The sequence below is a fragment of the Lactuca serriola genome, chromosome 7, assembly GCF_051521515.1.
Source record: "Lactuca serriola cultivar US96UC23 chromosome 7, Lser_US96UC23_V15, whole genome shotgun sequence".
NCBI lineage: Eukaryota > Viridiplantae > Streptophyta > Magnoliopsida > Asterales > Asteraceae > Lactuca > Lactuca serriola.
The window spans coordinates 22,201,100-22,221,194 of NC_136414.1; the positions used below are offsets into that span (position 1 = coordinate 22,201,100).

The 20,095-nt window shown below is 35.4% G+C and overlaps 1 protein-coding gene and 1 long non-coding RNA gene across 2 annotated transcripts in view; one reads left to right on the forward strand and one right to left on the reverse strand.

The window, feature by feature from the left end:
- Positions 1–9,259: 9,259 nt before the first annotated feature.
- Positions 9,260–20,095, forward strand: part of LOC145064790 (uncharacterized) — a 67,476-nt gene continuing 56,640 nt past the window's right edge. Inside the window, exon 1 of the long non-coding RNA XR_013688083.1 lies at positions 9,260–9,666. This is a non-coding gene — a long non-coding RNA (uncharacterized LOC145064790). The remainder of the gene's footprint in view (positions 9,667–20,095) is intronic.
- Positions 14,006–15,827, reverse strand: LOC145061832 (uncharacterized). Its single transcript, XM_079009407.1, has 7 exons — positions 15,713–15,827; positions 15,181–15,189; positions 14,928–15,065; positions 14,622–14,795; positions 14,342–14,463; positions 14,196–14,261; positions 14,006–14,077 (listed from the first exon to the last, which is right to left on the reverse strand). Exons 1-7 carry the CDS (start codon positions 15,825–15,827, stop codon positions 14,006–14,008), a joined length of 696 nt encoding a protein of 231 aa, XP_078865533.1.

Sequence of the window (20,095 nt, forward strand, 5' to 3'; positions counted from 1 at the left end):
CTACTTCCTTATCTAAATTCTAATTTCGGGACGAAATTCCCTTTAACAGGGGGATGATGTGACAACCCGAAATTTCCATTCTGAATAAACCATATCAAACCAATAGAAGTTAGAACGGTTACATTGAAATTCCAGACTTTGGGTATAAGTTTGAGTATTTCAGGATTAGCACTTAAGGAGATATCAGGAGAGTGGATGCACTAGGGTTTTCTACAACACTGTTATTCCAATACTCTAGGATATTAGAGTTCATTCCGGGAATAAAATATTTTCTGCCAAAAAATCCTAGGACTATATATAGAAATCTGAACCATATTCATTCATTAGTTACATTTCCAACTAGAGAAAAGTCAAATTCTCTCTCACGGATCTTCGGGTTTTTATCCCAAATCGTGAGTACTTCTATCTAGTTATATTATATAGCTTAGATTGTGTTTTATAACATCAAAATCGGATCAAAACCCCAAGATTTGGGAGTTTACTGCCCAAGAACACTTGGAGAGTAAACTCCTTTATAAGGGCCAAAGTGTGCCCAATGTCCCTCAAAGCCTTGGAACTCAAACTAGAAGCTACCATTACATGTTTAGACCACAAAATCACTTAGAAACAAGGGCTAGAAGTGAGTTCACGGCCAAGGAAGTTCTTGGGCCGTGAACTCCATTTTTATGTGCCAAAATGCCCTAAAGGCCTTCCTTAAGCCAAGAGACTAATTTAGACAAGTACCCTAATGTGTTTAGGACTAGCAAACACCTTTAGAACACCAAGAAGAAGGTGTTCACAGCCCAAGAAGTTCCAGGGCCGTGAACTCCAAATAATAGTGCCAAATGGTGCTATAAACTCTTCTAAAGCCTTGTACACTAGCATAAGTTTAGTTCCTAGTAAAATTAGGGACTTGAAAACACCACAAACACCCTCCCAAGGGAGATTACGGCCGTAATCTCCAAGGGATTGGTCCCAAGGCCGTGAACTCCTAAAAGGAGTTAAAAGGAAGCCCAAACACTTGTTTAAGCCTTGAAGCACTTCACCACTTAAGTTGTAATAATTTTAAGCTTCATTTAGGGACCCTATAGAGAGTTTACGGCCAGGAGTTTACTCCCCTGGGCCGTAAACTCCAAGACATATGGTCTTTTGACCATAAACTCCCATAAGAGGTCTTGCACTCCTTTGTTGCAACCCATTAGCCTCCTAGCACTTGACCAAAAGTGTTTTCCTCACATTAGGATGTTTATACATGTTTAATTAGTGTTATAATCACTAATTGTTTATATACATATGTCTTCATATGTAATTAGGACCATTGTGTGTGTCTAAAGTCTTCACTTGGCACCTAGCAGTCCTACCTCATCAGTTCATCTGTATCACCCACAACAGGTGAGTTCATACCCCTGAATCAATGTTTTAACTGTTTTTAAATGTTTTATGGGGGGATACAAGTAGAATCATGCTAGATATTATATCAATCACTTGTGATTAATAAACATCATTTAAATGATTGGCTACTCATTAGCCGTTTTTACCGAACAGTTTCCTTCAAATGATTTCTATAAACACTTCGTATGTTTAAAACTCCTTATTAAACTATACATTTTACTTTGTATGTTCCATTTCAAACTCATTTACAATTGTGTTTCCAATAAATGTTTATTTATACTTAAACCGTTTTATCAAACCCATGCTTTCAAACCGTTTTATGGATTGACATCAAGTCGATCTTTCCTTAGATAATAGTTATGATCAAAGGTTTTACAAAACTTATTTTATGCTTTTATATTATAAATGCATGTCTCTATATGTATAGTTATATAAGGAATGTTTAAAAGACTTAGGAAGGCTATCCACCCTATTTCCTTTTCCTCGATTTGGATGTGGTCTTGTGGGATATCGGGTACCCGTCCGAAGGTCGTTTAAATATTAGTTATATATCATGTGTACATATATAGTCATAAAGGTCCTTCCAGTACATCCAATGCCCTTGGGTAGCAAGGGTATACATCCATGTCCATACGTACCAGTTAGATTACTAGTAAACTACCATATGGGTAGTTTAGGAAGATACTAGAACTATTACTAGAACGCGATATCATACAATGAGTCAGTTCATTCATGAGTCAATACTTTCTAGAACATTACAGTATATTACTATACTTTCTAGATAGAGAGAGCATACATTATAGCTAGAACATTACAGTACATTACTATACTTGCTAGATAGAGAGAGAACACACATTACAGCTAGCACACGTAGAACATTTCAGTACATTACATATACATAAATACGTTGACATAATTGTGATCCACTGTATCGGAGCATGCCTTCAATGTCATGACCCGAGTTGTAGCCATAGTCTCTTGGAGGGAGAGCGTGAGTTTGCGTAGAGATCTATATTGGATTGACTATCCTACACCTTGTTGCTAGCTACAATCGGACCTGCAGGTCTACGGGTGCCAAACGCCATTTCTTTTTACGACCTACCTTTGTCGTTGTTATCCAGTCGATAGTATGGTACAATTAATCACATGATGCCTTAATATAAATCTGGTTTAAGGTAGTTAGTACAGCAGTAGTTCTTATAGCACTACACTACAGTACTACATTAATTTTCCCTTTACAGATATTTAGTGATCTTTTCACTTAAACATTAAATGTAAAACTATATTTTGTTAATGATAGTTACACTTGGAAAATTACACACTTTTACCAGAAGCGAACATTTAGAGCAGTTAGGTCTTGGTAGAAGACTACATTCAGAGCAGTTAGGTTTTGGTAGAAGACACCCTTATATAATAGTAGGAATCATAGGGATTTCTAGGGTTTTTCAAACATTTACAGTTGATTTACAAAACATTGTTATACTTACAGTTCATATACATTCTCAATACTTACAGTTCATATACATACAAATTCTTACATACAAGTTAAGACACTAAAATACTTATGATCTCACCAGCTTTAAAGTTGATACTCTCTTTCAAAATTACTTGTATTCTCAGGTCAACCATAGACAGGTACCGATGCAAGGTTTAGAGAAGATGGAGCTCGTTCAAGACTCATCTTTCATTTGGTTTATGCTTTACTGTTTATCAAAATTTGACAGAACACACTTGTATAATAATTATAATATCAATGCAATGGATGATATTGTTGCTTGTTTACTACTTTTCATTGTTTTGTTACAGTACATGACGTCCTCCGCCCCAGAACGATTCCGCCGTTCTTGGTTTTGGTGTGTGACAAAGGGAAACTCGGCGAGTCGGTTGAAGATGGTCCCTATGGTATGATTGAAGGATAACCCGTCGAGTTCTTGCTAGACTCGACGAGTAGAGTTGGGAGTTGTATTGAGTTGGAGGAGTATGGACTCGATGAGTTGGTAGACCAACTCGGCGAGTCAAGTCAACTGGATGTAGACCAAAGTTGACTTTGATCGGATCTAAGTTGACCCTGGTAAAGGGTTACAAGTACAAGTTGATAACTTAGAAGGGTTGTCGTGTAGGGATTAATAATATTTTTATACATATACGAAAAAATTATGCTAGTGTATTCATAACAATAAGGTAAATTATTAAATAATAATATTTTTATAAAGTAGATTTATTATATTTTCACATAAAAAGGGAATCGATTTGTATAAACATAATTAGGCACATGTATTCCCTCCGAAATAATTATAATATTAAAAAGGGGTCATAAGCACTCACTTTCGTAGTATGAGTTCCAATCATTTGAATTCGGTTTCTTTGAGAAGCTAGACGTGAGAAAGCGTCAATCCAAAATTCTTGAACTTCGAAATACTCTCGGGACCATTTCATAACAAGTTGGAACTATTCGGGACTGATTTGTAACTTCACTAGAGTATAAGGATGTTTGGTAATTTAATTAACCGAAGTAGGATTACTTTGGTAAAAATAATTTCAAAGGAGGGGCTAAAATAGTTATTTTTATTCAATGTTTGAAGATTAGGATTTCTTATGTTAAAAATAACCTAATGAGGGGCTGTTTGTGGATAAATGGAATCATATTTTGGGGATCGGGGCCTATTTTGAATAAAGAATTTAAACAGCAAGGGCATTTTGGTCATTTCCTAAATCAAAACTGGCTTAGGGCTTTTTATGCCCGTGTTCGTTTTATGATCGGGCAAAAATAGAGGCACAAATTCGAACACAAGGCAGATGCGAAGGAAGGCACTGAGGCAATGAGGAATCGGAAGCAAATTAGTTGGGAGGGAAAAGACTCGATCTTCATCTGATCGGGGAAAGGAATCGTCATCAATTTCGACTGATTGAGAAGACGACCGAATGGGATCGTCATAGAAACGAGGGAGCGGAAAGTTGGACACGAACGAAGCAGCGGGGGAAGAGGCGTACAATGGTAGCAGCGCTTCGTTGGTCGATTAATCGCGAAGAGGGACCGCCGTCTCTGGGGTTCGACGAGGCCGCAGAGGCGAAGTAGCCAAGCTGCTGGGGTCTTCGGTTTTTTGATTCGGTTCCAGCAGCGGTACACGAAAAGGGAAAATACGAGGTTTTGGTGGTATTGATGTGGAAACACGAAGAGGGAGAAGGCGAGGGCAGAGGTCTCGGTCTTTGGCCGGTCGCGAAGGAGAACGAAGGCGGAATCGTAACGCTCTCTTTGAAGGGGCAAGACAAGCTGCGATATCTCAGGTGGGGACGGCTTGGCAGCAAGGATCGATGGAAGGAAGAAAAGGTTCGATGATAGATTTTTTTGGTGCTTGGAGCTCAAACGCAGAAGGTATTACCGTTTCTTTTTTTTTTCTCTATGATTTCGGAATATGAATGTTGAAGATAAAGGGGCATTTTTTGTTAGATATTTGACTAAAAAGATAGATTTAATCAATAAATTTAGATGGTGCTTTTGGTTTTGCTGTTTTATAGGGAATGAAAGAAAAGAATCATTGAGGCTTTACAAGAACAACACCTCCAATGGAGGCGTTCTCGACTGGAATGAAGAAGAAGAATAAAGGAAATGGGTGCTTTGATTTTGGTGATTTATTGACTGCTCTACTTGAGGAAAGAAACACGTGTCATTCGAGTTTGAGTGTTTACTTTTGCATTGTACATGTTTTATTTTGAGTGTAGTTTTGATTGAGTGTGATATTGGGTTGAAGAATATTTTGCACGTAATCAAGTTCAGATGTGCAGGGACAAGTGATGTTGCAGGGACAAGTAATGTTGGTGACTTGTGTTTTAGTTGACAACTCACAAGGAGAAATAGGTTCAAACAAGTTTGTTTTAACCAGTTTGTTTTGGGTGTATTTTTGGATAAAATGGTTTGTTTTGTGTGTGTATGTATAAAATAAGGGTTGTACAATAATTTGTATAGTTTGTGTTGTAAATAGTCTCATTTTTGTATCTAATGTGTGTATTGATTTAATTAAGTATGCATTTAGCAATATTATAACTTGTATTTCTACTTGTCTCATTTTTGTATGAATTGTGTGTATTGATTTAATTAAGTACGAATTTGTGTATATGTATCGTTGAGAAATTTTATTAGTTTTATTCTTGCTATATATATAAATTTAACAATAAGTTAGGAATTGTAAAATTGTTAATTTTTAAACATTTATCTTTTAATTCCACAATTAACACATATATAATGCATGCTTAAGAGATAAAAATATAAAGAATTGAAGATTTATACATAATACGCATCAAAATTTGTCATATATACTATTAATTGGTATTTGAAAATTTAGATGTCATATATATAAATTTATATATATTTAGTAGTGTTATATAATTTTAATTATATAACATCTATGCATTGAGTTTATATGATTGTCATACATTGTATATTTTATAAAACTTTAATAAGATGACTTGCATTTGACCATAAAACTTGTCCCGGACCTCCATATATAGTTGCACACGATTTTAGAAGTGTTGTGTTATTTCTACCTTTAAAATTCACGTCAGTCGTATTGGACCTTTACATCCTCTCTGGGATACATTACCACTAATAGAAATCACGTCAAAATCATTAGTTTAAGGTTTCGTGATTAATAAATTTGAAAACATCTGATTTTTAATTTTTTATAAATATTTTTATTAAAAATATTTCAAATATGAAATTAAATATTAAGCTATAGCCTGAATCCAAAAATGTTTTAGTTAATTCCATTTGAGGTGTGCAAGTCCATCAACGGATAGAAACGGCTTTAGCAATTTTAAGAAAAATTAGTATTATACTAGTTTTGAATTCTTAAAACGGTAATATCTTTTGTATACGAACTCTGTTTTGGACGTTCTTTATCTTTTCGGAGACGGAGAAACACGTACTACGAAACTAGAGTGTTTGTTTTTCTCTAAACGGCTTAATACGAAATTTCAGTTTTTCAGTTGCATTCTTTGGGTTGCAATTTTGAGTTGTTTGATTTGTTTGTCATATTATGTATTTGGAAGTAAATTACAATCTGGTATCTTATAATATTTAAAATAACTCATTTACTTTAACATTAGTTGCACTAAAACTCAATGATTCAAATTCACATGAGGTTTATTCTGATGTTGACCTTTCACAGTCTTTAACTAAAATTCCGAGATGTCACATGCACAATTTTGAGCTCATTTCTTCTATGTTTTGACCTAGTTTAGAAGAGACATGCATGCACTTAAAGCACCAATTTTTATGATGATTTGACTGAAGGAAATCCTTTTGGAAGTTATGGACTTGTGACTTTGGTGATTAAGTGCTTAATTGATTAGTTCATGCCTTAAGTTGTTATTTAGGACCAAGGTTTAGAGATCTTGACTTATTGGGATGTGTTAATGGATAAAGTTGGAAACTTTATCCATCAATACCTTGGGAAGGACAAGATATGAACTTTGGAACTCTTGGAATGGATGGAAAACAACTTAATCAATTAAGCTGTTGAGATCCAGTTTCCACGACGTGGCATTTTGGCAGCCATGATGTAGCAACTCTGTGATGCTCGACTATTTTGTCATTATTCTACCACGGCGTGGCCAACAGGAGGCCACGATGTAGGGACTCACTGAAGTTGACTTTAACTATTGACTTTTTGACTTAGCTGACTTTGGCCATTTGACTAGTTATAGAAGGTAGACTAAGGTTTTACCATGTATGGTTTAATAGTAGGTGTATAGCACTCGATTCATTCAATGTAAGATCTGCCAGTTGTTGGCTACATTTGCAAAGTGAGTCTTCTCACTATATTGTCTAGGTTGCTAAATTGTCTGTAACGTCCTGAAAATCGTGACATAAAAATTTTTGTTTTTAGATTAATAAATCGTTATTACATATCCATCCCATAAAACCATTGTAACTAAGTTTTATCAAAACATCGACAAACAGAGTAACTTTGTAACACCTGATTCCTGGTATGCATTTAATTTAAATAATTCTTATATTTTCTGGGACTCGACGAGTTGGGGGCCCAACTCGTCAAGTAGACTCGTGATCCACGGGAAGTTTAAGTGATCTGCTCGATGAGTCGGGAGACCGACTCGGCGAGTTGATGTTGTTTGAGTGAAACCCTAAATTTGAGGGTTTGCACCATATTTAAACAACTTATCTCTCCCCATCTCAACCTCCATCACCCCTTATACTTCCAAAAGACATAAGCCTGAAACACTAGCTTTCTTAGAGTGTTCTAAGGCCATTTTTGTGCATTTTAGTGAATTCTGAAGCTTGAGAAGACGAAAGGAGCTTGGGAGTTCAAGGTGAAGCTAGAAGATCCAGAGATTATGTTCCATTTTCAGGTCATTTAAGGTAAAAAGCTTCTATCTTGATCTTCCATGTGTTTAATCATGTTTAGGGCTTGGATTTTGGTATATGTAGGGCATTCTAAGCCATTTTCGAGTTGTGGAGTGTAATATGGAGTTATGGCTTCAGATCTTGGTCTTTGGAGGGGTCTTATGGCATAAAGGTGCCAACTCTATGGCCATGAGAGCCCCATGCATCTAGTAAGTCTCATTTTCGTCCTTTTAAGCTTAAAGATCCATGCATGGACGTAAAGTTCATGACTTTATGTGTTATATCGACCCTAAGAGGTCAGATCTACCCTTTGGATGAGATGAGCTTAGCAAAAATCGAGTTTATGGACAAGGACCTTAGTGGACTCGGCGAGTTGTTCTTAGGACTCGGTGAGTCTGGTAGTGGTTGTGTAACCTTTGCTGTTTTGGGGGTCTAGTTGAGTCTAGAGAAGGACTCAACAAAGTTGGACGAGATGATAGACCTGAAAATCATAGGACTCGACGACTGTATGAACAAACTCAGTGAGTCCAAGGCAATCTCCCAAACCATGAAGATGGACTCGACGAGTTGATCATACAACTCGGCGAGTCATAGACTGAACACATTCTTATGAGTGAGATGAACTCGACGAGTTCAAGGGAAACTCGGCGAGTCGGTTGAAGATGGTCCCTACGGTATGATTGAAGGAGAACCCGTCGAGTTCTTGCTAGACTCGACGAGTAGAGTCGGGAGTTGTCTTGAGTTAGAGGAGTATGGACTCGACGAGTTGGTAGACCAACTCGGCGAGTCAAGTCAACTGGATGTAGACCAAAGTTGACTTTGACCGGATCTGAGTTGACCCTGGTTAAGGGTTAGAAGTACATGTTGATAACTTAGAAGGGTTGTCGTGTAGGGATTAATAATATTTTTATACATATACGAAAAAATTATGCTAGTGTATTCATAACAATAAGGTAAATTATTAAATAATAATATTTTTATAAACTAGATTTATTGTATTTTCACATAAAAAGGGAATTGATTTGTATAAACATAATTAGGCACCTGTATTCCCTCCATAATAATTATAATATTAAAAAGGGGTCATAAGCACTCACTTTTGTAGCATGAGTTTCAATCATTTGAATTCGATTTCTTTGAGAAGCTAGACGTGAGAAAGCGTAAATCCACAATTCTTGAACTTCGAAATACTATCGGGGCCATTTCATAACAAGTTGGAACTATTGGGGACTGATTTGTAACTTCACTAGAGTATAAGGGATGTTTGGTAATTTAAGTAACCGAAGTAGGATTACTTTGGTAAAAATAATTTCAAAGGAGACGCTAAAATAGTTAATTTTATTCAATGTTTGAAGATTGGGATTTCTTATGTTAAAAATAACCTGATGAGGGGCTGTTTGTGGATAAATGGAATCATATGTTGGGGATCGGGGCCTATTTTGAATAAAGAATTTAAACAGCAAGGGCATTTTGGTCATTTCCTAAATCAAAACTGGCTTAGGGCTTTTTATGCCTGTGTTCGTTTTATGATCGGGCAAAAATAGAGGCACAAATTCGAACACAAGGCAGATGCGAAGGAAGGCACTGAGGCAATGAGGAATCGGAAGCAAATTAGTTGGGAGGGAAAAGACTCGATCTTCATCTGATCGGGGAAAGGAATCATCATCGATTTCGATTGATTGAGAAGACGACCGAACGGGATCGTCATAGAAACGAGGGAGCGGAAAGCTGGACACGAACGAAGCAGCGGGGGAAGAGGCGTACAATGGTAGCAGCGCTTCGTTGGTCGATTAATCGCGAAGACGGACCGCCGTCTCTGGGGTTCGACGAGGCTTCGATATCTCGGGTGGGGACAGCTTGGTTGCAAGGATCGATGGAAGGAAGAAATGGTTCGATGATAGATTTTTTTGGTGCTTGGAGTTCAAACGCAGAAGGTACTACCGTTTCTTTTTTTTTTCTTTCTCTCTGTGATTTCTGAATAAGAATGTTGAAGATAAAGGGGCATTTTTGGTTAGATATTTGACTGAAAAAGATAGATTTAATCAATAAATTTAGATGGTGCTTTTGGTTTTGCTGTTTTACAGGGAATGAAAGAAAAGAATCATTAAGGCTTTACAAGAACAACACATCCAATGGAGGCGTTCTTGACTGGAATGAAGAAGAATAAAGGAAATGGATGCTGTGTTTTTGGTGATTTATTGACTGCTCCTCTATTTGAGGAAAGAAACACGTGTCCTTTGAGTTTGAGTGTTTACTTTTGCATTGTACAAGTTTTATTTTGAGTGTAGTTTTGATTGAGTGTGATATTAGGTTGAAGAATATTTTGCACGTAATCAAGTTGTGATGTGCAGGGACAAGTGATGTTGCAGGGACAAGTGATGTTGCAGGGACAAGTGATGTTGGTGACGTGTTTCAGTCGACACTCACAATGAGAAATAGTTTCTAACAAGTTTGTTTTGGGTGTATTTTTGAATAAAATGGTTTGTTTTGTGTGTGTCTTTGTATAAAATAAGGGTTGTACAATAATTTGTATAGTTTGTACTGCAAATAGTCTCATTTTTGTATTTAATGTGTGTATTGATTTAATTAAGTATGTGTTTAGCAATATTATAACTTTTTTTTTTGTAATAGTCTCATTTTTGTATGAATTGTGTGTATTGATTTAATTAAGTACGAATTTATGTATCGTTGAGAAATTTTATTAGTTTTATTCATGCTATATATATAAATATAACTTATAAGTTAGGAATTTTAAAATTGTTAATTTTTAAACATTTGTCTCTTAATTCCACAATTAACACATATATAATGCATTCTTAAGAGATAAAAATATAAAGAATTGAAGATTTATACATAATAAGCATCAAAATTGGTCATATATACTATTAATTGGTATTTGAAAATTTAGATGACATATATATATAAATTTATATATATTTAGTAGTGTTATATAATTTTAATTATATAACATCTATGCATTGGGTTTATATGATTTTCATACATTGTATATTTTATAAAACATTAATAAGATGACTTGCATTTGACCATAAAACATGTCCCGGACCTCTATATATAGTGGCACACGATTTTAGAAGTGTTGTGTTATTTCTACCTTTAAAATTCACATCAGTCGTATTGGACCTTTACATCCTCTCCGGGATACATTACCACTAATAGAAATCACGTCAAAATCATTAGTTTAAGGTTTCTAGATTAATAAATTTGAAAACGTCTGATTTTAAAATTTTTATAAATATTTTAACTAAAAATATTTCAAATATGAAATTAAATATTAAGCTATAGCCTGAATCCAAAAATGCTTTAGGAAATTCCATTTGAGGTGTGCAAGTCCCTCAACGGATAGAAACGACCTTAGCAATTTTAAGAAAATTAGTATTATACTAGTTTTGAATTCTTAAAACGATAATATCTTTTGTATACGAACTCCGTTTTGGACGTTCTTTATCTTTTTGGAGACGGAGAAACACGTACTACGAAACTAGAGTGTTTTTTTTCTCAAAACGACTTAATACGAAATTTCAGTTTTTCAGTCGCATTCTTTGGGTTACAGTTTTGAGTTGTTTGACTTGTTTGTCATATTACATATTTGGAAATAAGTTACCATCTAATATCTTATAATAGTTAAAATAACTCATTTACTTTAACATTATATGCACTAAAACTCAATGATTCAAATTCACATGAGGTTTACTCTATTCTTGACCGTTCATAGTCTTTGACCTAAATTCCGAGATGTCACATGCATAATTTTGAGCTCGTTTCTTCTATGTTTTGACCTAGTTTGGAAGAGACATGCATGCACAACGTGCCATTTTGGCAGCCACGATGTGGCAACTGTGTGATGCTCGACTATTTTTTCATTATTCTGCCACGACGTGGCCAACTGGAGGCCACGGTGTAGGGACTCGCTGAAGTTGACTTTGACTGTTGACTTTTTGACATAGCTGACTTTGGCCATTTGACTAGTCTTAGAAGGTAGACTAAGGTTTTACCTTGTATCGTTTAATAGTAGCTGTATAGCACTTGATTCATTCAATGTAAGATCTTCTAGTTGTTGGCTACGTGTAAAAGGTGAGTCTTCTCACTATATTGTCTAGGTTGCTAAATTGTTTGTAACGTCCCGGAAATCATGACATAAAAATTTTTGTTTTTAGATTAGTAAATCGTTAATACATATCCTTTCCATAAAACCATAGTAACTAAGTTTTATCAAAACATCGACAAACAGAGTAATTCTGTAACACCTGATTCCTGATATGCATTTAATTCAAGTAATTCTTATATTTTTCTCTGGGACTTGACGAGTTGGGGGCCCAACTCGTCGAGTAGACTCGTGATCCGCGGGAAGTTTAAGTGATCTACTCGACGAGTCAGGAGACCGACTCGGCGATTAGACTTTGTTTGAGTGAAACCCTAAATTTGAGGGTTTGCATCATATTTAAACAACTTATCTCTCCTCATCTCAGCCTCCATCGTCCCTTATACTTCCAAAAGACATAAGCCTGAAACCCTAGCCTTGTTAGAGTGTTCTAAGGCCATATTTTTTGCATTTTAGTGAATTGTGAAGCTTGAGAAGAGGAAACACTACTAGAAAAAAGGCCTTTGACGACGCTCATTGCGCGTCGTAAAACGCTCAGACGACGCGCAAATGCGTGTCAAGGAAGGCCCTGTCATAAAGAGAGACGACGTGCTTTTGCGCGTCGTCTATAGACGACGCGCATTTATGACGCGCATTTACGACGCGCGGTTACGACACGCAATGCGTATCAAGGAAGGCCCTGTCATAAAGGAAGACGATACGCATTCGCGTATCGTAACCTTATGACGCGCGTGTTAATGACACGCAATGCGTATCAAGAAAGCCTTTGTTAAGAAAGGCCATGTCATAAATGAAGATGACACGCATGTTTGCGTATCATAATTTTAAATGTTAAAAAAAATTTATTTTTTATAGATTTTATTAATTTTCAAATTAAATTTGCATTTAATGCCTCACAAAATAAAATAAAATATCATATACAAAAAATATAATCCATTTCATAAAATTTAATGTCTTACAATTCTATTTCTTACAATATATAAATTTACATGTAAAAACATCTCTACAGTCTACATGTTTCATGCTTGATTTCCATCTTTTATTGTTTTTAAAAACAAAAGTTCTAACAAGAAACCTTCTTTTAGTAATGCAAGTGATGCTCTTGATAAGCTGATATTCTTAAGTGTAACGGATCCCTCATTACTTGGAGATGCTGGTGAGCTTGAAATCCAAATTAAACCTGATCCAGAAAAAGGGACAATCACAATATCATAAGATTACTTACTTTTCTTCATTCTTGAATCTTTCCTCATAAAATACAACTCTACAAGAGATTTATAAACCTTTTTTTACCCTTATTGTAGAGACACTGGTATTGGAATGACCAAAGAAGAACTAATAGACTGCCTTGGAACCATTTCTCAAAGTGGTACTTTACCTTCTTTCATATAAATCATTAGCAAATATGTACTACATTACATTAATTGGTTAATTTTATAAAATGTTGAATCTTTTTGTTTAGGAGAACAAGGATCTTGGAAATGATAACAGTTTAATTGGTCAGTTGTTTTTTACACTCTCTGGCACTGCAGTAGAAAAGATGTATTTTTTTTATACCAAGTGGCTCTCAGTCTCACTTTACAAATTTTCATGTTTTGGGAAAACAAAATACCTGATTATGACCCTTAAATATTGAGTCATCAACTGCAATTGAAGGTTTCTTGATGAAAGCCCTAATTTTCTTAAAGAGGAAGAGGCGACTAATCCGTAAATGGAAGCCTTTGGATTAGCTAGTCATCCAGTTTCTCTGAAAAATAGAACACCAGAATCAAACAACTATCAGTAAGCAATCAAGTTCCAAAACATTAAGTCACAAAGATATTATAATGGAATGAGACATTTTGAAAAGTTCATTATTTCATGTAGTTATTATTATTTATTTTTTCTTTTAACCAAACCCATAATTCCATTTTCAATAAAATGGTAAGTCAAAGATACATCCCTGTTTAACCTAAAATCCATCAAAACATTGAACTAACATACTAAATCAAGGACAAGTTAGCCAAAAAAATCCAGGAAAACACTAAACCAACATAAAGTTTCATAAATAAACTACATATCTTCCTTGTTGCCATCATTGTGGTGGTACTAGATTTTTTGTAGACAGACATAAAGGCATTGTAGTCAAACTGATGCGCTGCGCTGGTGTAGACTCAAATGGTGGGAAGTTGGCAAGATTGGCATTTGGAATCACAAGTAAAAGTGCCAATTGCGATAGAAGGTGCCTGAAAAAGATTACAACATTCTACTTTGAAAAATCCACCCAATTATAGCAATGAAAGTAGATTTGCTATTTTTTTGAATTAGAATGAAAATAACAAGGTTATACTTAATTACTTATACCTTTATCGCACTATGCATGGAATCCAATGACTCGAATTCCACAAACCCAAAACAAAATCCCTGTTGCTGGAAACAAAATACATGTTTCCAAAATTATATATAGCAAATTGATCAAACACATGAGAAGAGAATATAAATAATCAAACCTCATTACTTCTAACTTGGATGCCATTACTTTTGATGGGTCCAAATTTTTTGAATTCCTCCTCAAGTTGTGCAACTGATGCATTCATTGGCAAATTGCGTACATATATCGAGTGACCTTCAACTATACCCCACAAAATTAATATTAGTACATGTAAAAGAATTAAACACAACAAAATAGCAATATCCTTTTTCCTATTACATCATTGTACTTTAAAAAAAAATGAAAGTACATTGTTATTTATTGTATTTAGCAAAAAAAAAAGTAAAGAAGTTGATTACCATCATCATAAACTTTGCTGCTTTCAGGAGCATTAACAACCACAGGGAGTGATGTTGTTTCTGGTTCTGGTGAAGGCTTAGCTGGCCTAGGTTTGTGTTGATCAGTGTTGGCAGCAGGGGCCCACCTCAAGCCACTTGTCTGAACTGCTGCTCCACTAACCTTGTTTACTCTCACTTGTATATATTATGCATTTCGTTTAATTAAATAAATCAAGGGCAAAAAGTAAAGAGTAGATGATTGAATAAAAAAATTGTAACCCAAATGCCAATCTTGCACGCTTCTTACAATCTCTTGCATTGTCTAACAAAAAGATGGATGTGAAGTGTTTGAGGAGAATGGTAAACCCGACGGGCATTTTAACTTCCATCCAAGTCCGATGTCGTCACCAAACAGCTTACGGAATAGGAAGGTGATTGTATTTTCTTTTCTACAACCATTTGTTGCTGCATATTTGAAGGTGATTAGTTACCAATATATAAAGTTGACTCTAAATAAATATTAGTACTTATAATTTGACTTAATGGGCAACAATAAAAAATTCACATATAAGCTTATTACTAGCAAGAACTGATCATTATAAACCATAACAAAAACTATAATGAATTTACAAGCATTTTAACAAACTAGCTTTTAAATTTATCTTTAATGTAGAAAAGGCATATGTATAAAACGTAATACATAAGACATCTTTGGTCAATATTTCAAAAAATAAATAGACTTATATGAAGGCTATACTAATTAATTACTCTTTTTTGGTCAATGGTCAATTTATGATCACAGAATTCTCTGAAAGGTTAAGTAGATACTTACATAAGCTAATCATGCCTGCTTACTTGCCCGTCCACGATTGTCCTTAAAATGAGTGTCATGCCAGTTATCTATTGCATCTTGAATTTGTTGTGTCTCAGGATAGATTCATCAAAAGATTTGTCAAACAGTACTCATAAAGGTCTGTTTTTCCAAACCGCCTCTATAGATTCTTTCCTTTTGATGGACTTCATTTGATTTTTGTTTTGCTCCATTAATATAAAGATTAGAAAATAAGAAGATATTGAGAATATGAAGACACGGTATTGAAATAGTAACTTACAAGTCGCACAAGATGTAGGTACACTATCTAAATGGCAACGAGGAGGGTCACCATCACCGCCACAATCTCCACTGTGTCCTTGAGCCACATCAGCAGACAATAGACATGACTTCATAATTGTGACTAAAAAGTAACAATTACAATCCTCAGCACAAGTATTACAACAAGGCCCAACAATGTAATCACAAAAATCAAAGTTAATATCAGTTTAAACAAAAGAAAATGTTCACTTACATCAAAGAAAATGATTTCTCTGCACCGCGAACAAAGTTTTGTCAAGGGTCAGAAACTAGTCCTGATGAGGGCCAGCCAACGATGATTTAAACTCTACAAAATTCAAGAATTCCCAATTTTTGGTCAAAGTTCATGTTTTGCTTCAAAACCCAACCGAAGGCCAATCATGATTCAACACCTCAGGAACAATTCCCCAGTTTAAAGGTTTCAATTATCAAAATTTACAACACCCTAATTTTAAAATCAACCATCGTGTGTCGTGGGTATAACACAAAAAATCGGGGATGTCGGCGGTTGGAATAAATTAGGGAAATATGAAATTGACTTGGCATTTAAAGGATATGGATACATTTAGATTGGGAGATAGAGTAAAGAACCAGAAGCAAAAAAACATTGTTTCAAAATCAAGATTTAGCACTATATTTAAGATGCATATCCAAAAGATGGATGAAAGAGCTTACCGAAAGTGAAGGAGACGCCACAGGTGAGAAGACGTAGTAGGTGAGCGGACGCCGGAGGTGAAAGATGCCCAAGGTGAGGCCGGAGACATACGTGAGGGCGTAAGGGCAGGCTAAGGCACAAACAAAGGCAGAGAGGTTTTCTTTTTTGGAGGACAAAGAAATGGAAGTCTGATGATAAACTAGGGCTTAAGACGATAAAGTCCATACGCAATTTCCATTGGGCCCCACCGTAAGTTGCAGTAGGGCGTTGTCAACGTGAAGAGTTGTAGATCCCCAATCGCCAGTTCTATGAAGGATTTTGTGAGGTCCGCATCCCTAGTTTTTTGAAGCGGGGTTTAAGAATTATAAGAAGAGAACGGAAGAATGAGGTTTAGATGAGATCGTCGGTGAGGAAAAAGAACTGGTGATAGAAACTAGGGTTTTTGTGGGAGACGGAGAAGAAAAATAAGAAGCGAGCCTGATTGTTTGGTCGTCGATTTTATTATATGGAGCAAGAAGAATATAGCGGCGGGGAAGAAGGAACGTGAATGGCCAGTGGTTATGTCTAGGGTTAGAGAGAGAGAGAGAGAGAGAGAGAGAAAGAAAAGGGAGAGAATGGCTCTGTGCGAGAGGTAAGGCGCGACCCATAGGATCAGAGTGAGAAGCGGGGTATTCAAAATTTTAGAATTTCAGATCCCTCTTTAAAAATGTGCGTTTAGTTAAAAAAATATAAAGCGACATTTTTAGACGACACACACTTAAAATAAGCGCCCTCCGTGTTTTTAATTTTGTTTTGTTTGACACTAATTGTACGGCACGCACAAATGTGTGTCCTCTATCCTTTAAATTTTGGAAAACTGACATCGATTTTTAGGGCACACACAAATGCGTATCCTCTATTAGCGCGTGTCATTGATTGCGCGTCGTAAAAGGCTATTTTTCTTGTAGTGAAAGAAGCTTGGGAGTTCAAGTTGAAGCTAGAAGATCTGGAGATTGTGTTCCACTTTCACCTCATTTAAGGTAAAAAGCTTCTATCTTGATCTTCCATGTGTTTAATCATGTTTAGGGCTTGGATTTTGGTATATGTAGGGCATTCTAAGCCATTTTCAGGTAGTGGAGTGCAATATGGAGTTATGGCTTCAAATCTTGGTCTTTGGAGGGTCTCATGGCATAAAGGTGCCAACTCTATGGCCATGAGAGCCTCATGCATCTAGTAGGTCTCATTTTGGTCCTTTTGAGCTTAAAGACCCATGCATGGACGTAAAGTTCGTAACTTTACGTGTTATATCGACCCTAAGAGGTCAAATCTACCCTTTGGATGGGATGAGCTTAGCAAAAATTGAGTTTATGGACATGGACCTTTGTAAGGTCCTGAAACAGATCTTACCAATGATCAAACAACCAAAACAATGAATAACAACGAGAAAGAAGTAGAAACCGAAATCAGAACAAGCTTGCACACGCTTCTATTGATAAAAGACGTCTGGTACAACTTGTGAATATCTACCATAAACTTTGTGGCATCAGCAACCATCAAATGTCCTAGCTTGCATCTATATATAATGGACTTGGGTCGACTTTGGGTTTACGGCCGTAAACTCATCACACGACCGCAAAATACACAAAAACTACTAAAATTGCATATTGACTCAAAAGAACCTATTACAAATGAAAGCCTAGACCAAACCAATAACTGGACCCTTCAATTGTTGGAGTAGTGTCTAAGTCCATAACTATTTTGGTATGTACTTGACCCGATGGTGCATGGTCCTTTTGGGTTGCCTTCACCAAAGCAACTTGATAGGATGAAATATGGAGAGAAAGGATCAAATATGATTTATTAATATATTATGAGAATAATATATTAAAGGAGAAATCATATTGTTTAATTAATATTAGTCAAGAATTAATAAGAATTAAGTTTGTGACTAAAAGAGATTAATTAAACTTAAGGGACTGGAATTGTAATTATAATATAATTGCAATTTGGGCTATGGATTGCCTTATATTAAGGAGTGGACGAATTCTATGGGGAAACCCATTAGAAATCGTCCAAGGCCTTTAAGGAAAGGAGTCCATGGGTTTCTTAGGGCTTAAGCATCCAAATTAGGGTTTCCTTGTTAGATAACCCTAATAGCCTCACTATTTAAAGAGCCCTTATGCCCCAAAAACGTGGAAAAGCTTCCTTCTATGGTTTCCACACGTTTTGGGCAGCCTCCTTCTCTTCTCCTCTTCATCCTCTTGCTCTTGGTGTTTGTGAACCATTAGAGGAGTGACATTTGTGACTCTAAGCTTTCTAAAGTCAATACAAGAAGGATTTGAGATTGTTATTGCTACATAACAATCAAGGTATGATCTAAAGCCTAATTTATATGTTATCATATTCTAGATCTAGGGTTTATAGTCTTGGATGAATTGCATGTATAATAGAGAAACCTAGATCCAAGCATTAGGGTTTGTATGAGCACATAGGATGTTCTTATGACCAAAACCCATCAGTGGTATCAGAGCCTAGATTGGTTTCTATTGTATTGATGCCTTGTATGTTTGTTCAAGTTGAAAAAATTCGATTTTTGTGAAACTGCCTGATGAACTCGGCGAGTCCCATAGTGGACTCGGCGAGTAGGCTCGACTCGGCGAGTCCATTGGGGTACTCGGCGAGTCCCAGCGTCAGAAAGAGCAAATATCGAGATTTCTTGCTGTTTATCTTTGAGATACTTGCTTTTATCATATTAGATCAATATAAATCCAATTTTATGATATATATGAGTATATTCTTGATCTAATTGAAGATATTTATGAATTAATAAAATATTTATTTCCTTATGTGATAATTGATTAATTATTTTGATTAAATTGGTAAATTGTTTTGCAAGAAATTATTGAATAAATCAAATATGGATAATTATGTGATTAAATGTTAATTTAGATTATTTTTTATTTGATCCCCTAGTGTTTTGAAAGGTTTCAAAACTTGCCCTCAAGTTTTGGAATTTAAATTTTGATTAAAAGTTTAATTTTGATGTATATTTAAATTCTAAACTTAAATATTTTGAAATGTTTCAAAACTTGCCCTCAAGTTTTGGAATTTAAAAGTTGATTAAAAGGTTTAATTTAGGAATGTTAAATTCTAAAACCCTAGTATTGTTTTCAAAAGTTCAAATCACACCCTTATGGTTTTATTAATTAATTAAGGTGTATAACTAAAAGAGTTTTAATAAATCCATAAAAGTTTAGGTTTACAATTTATTTAAACTAAAAGTATAATTGTTAAATTTGACCTCCTAGTATTTTAAAAGTGTAAAATACACCCTATACTATATATAACATTAAAAGTCTAACATTATATATGTATAAGTAAAAGTCAGTCTTACCGTTAGTAGGCCTCATTCACGAAGCTGGTCTATAAGGGGTGTTTAAGGAAATTGCCTATAAAATGGCGATTAAATGGGTATCCACTCTTAACCACCGCACTCTTGACTAGTGGAGGGTCGTTAGCCGAACGGTTAGGATAGGACAAAACCTTCCATTATAAGTATAATGAAGTACAAAAGTAACTAAATGTTTTACAAATTCCCAATCTTAGTTACTTAGGCAAAAGTAAATTGATGCAATTCCATGAAATTACACTTTGTGCCCTTGCGAAGACGTTAGTGGAGCGTGTGTGGTTAACCGGCACACTAAATGGTTCTAAGCAAAGGTAGCAAAG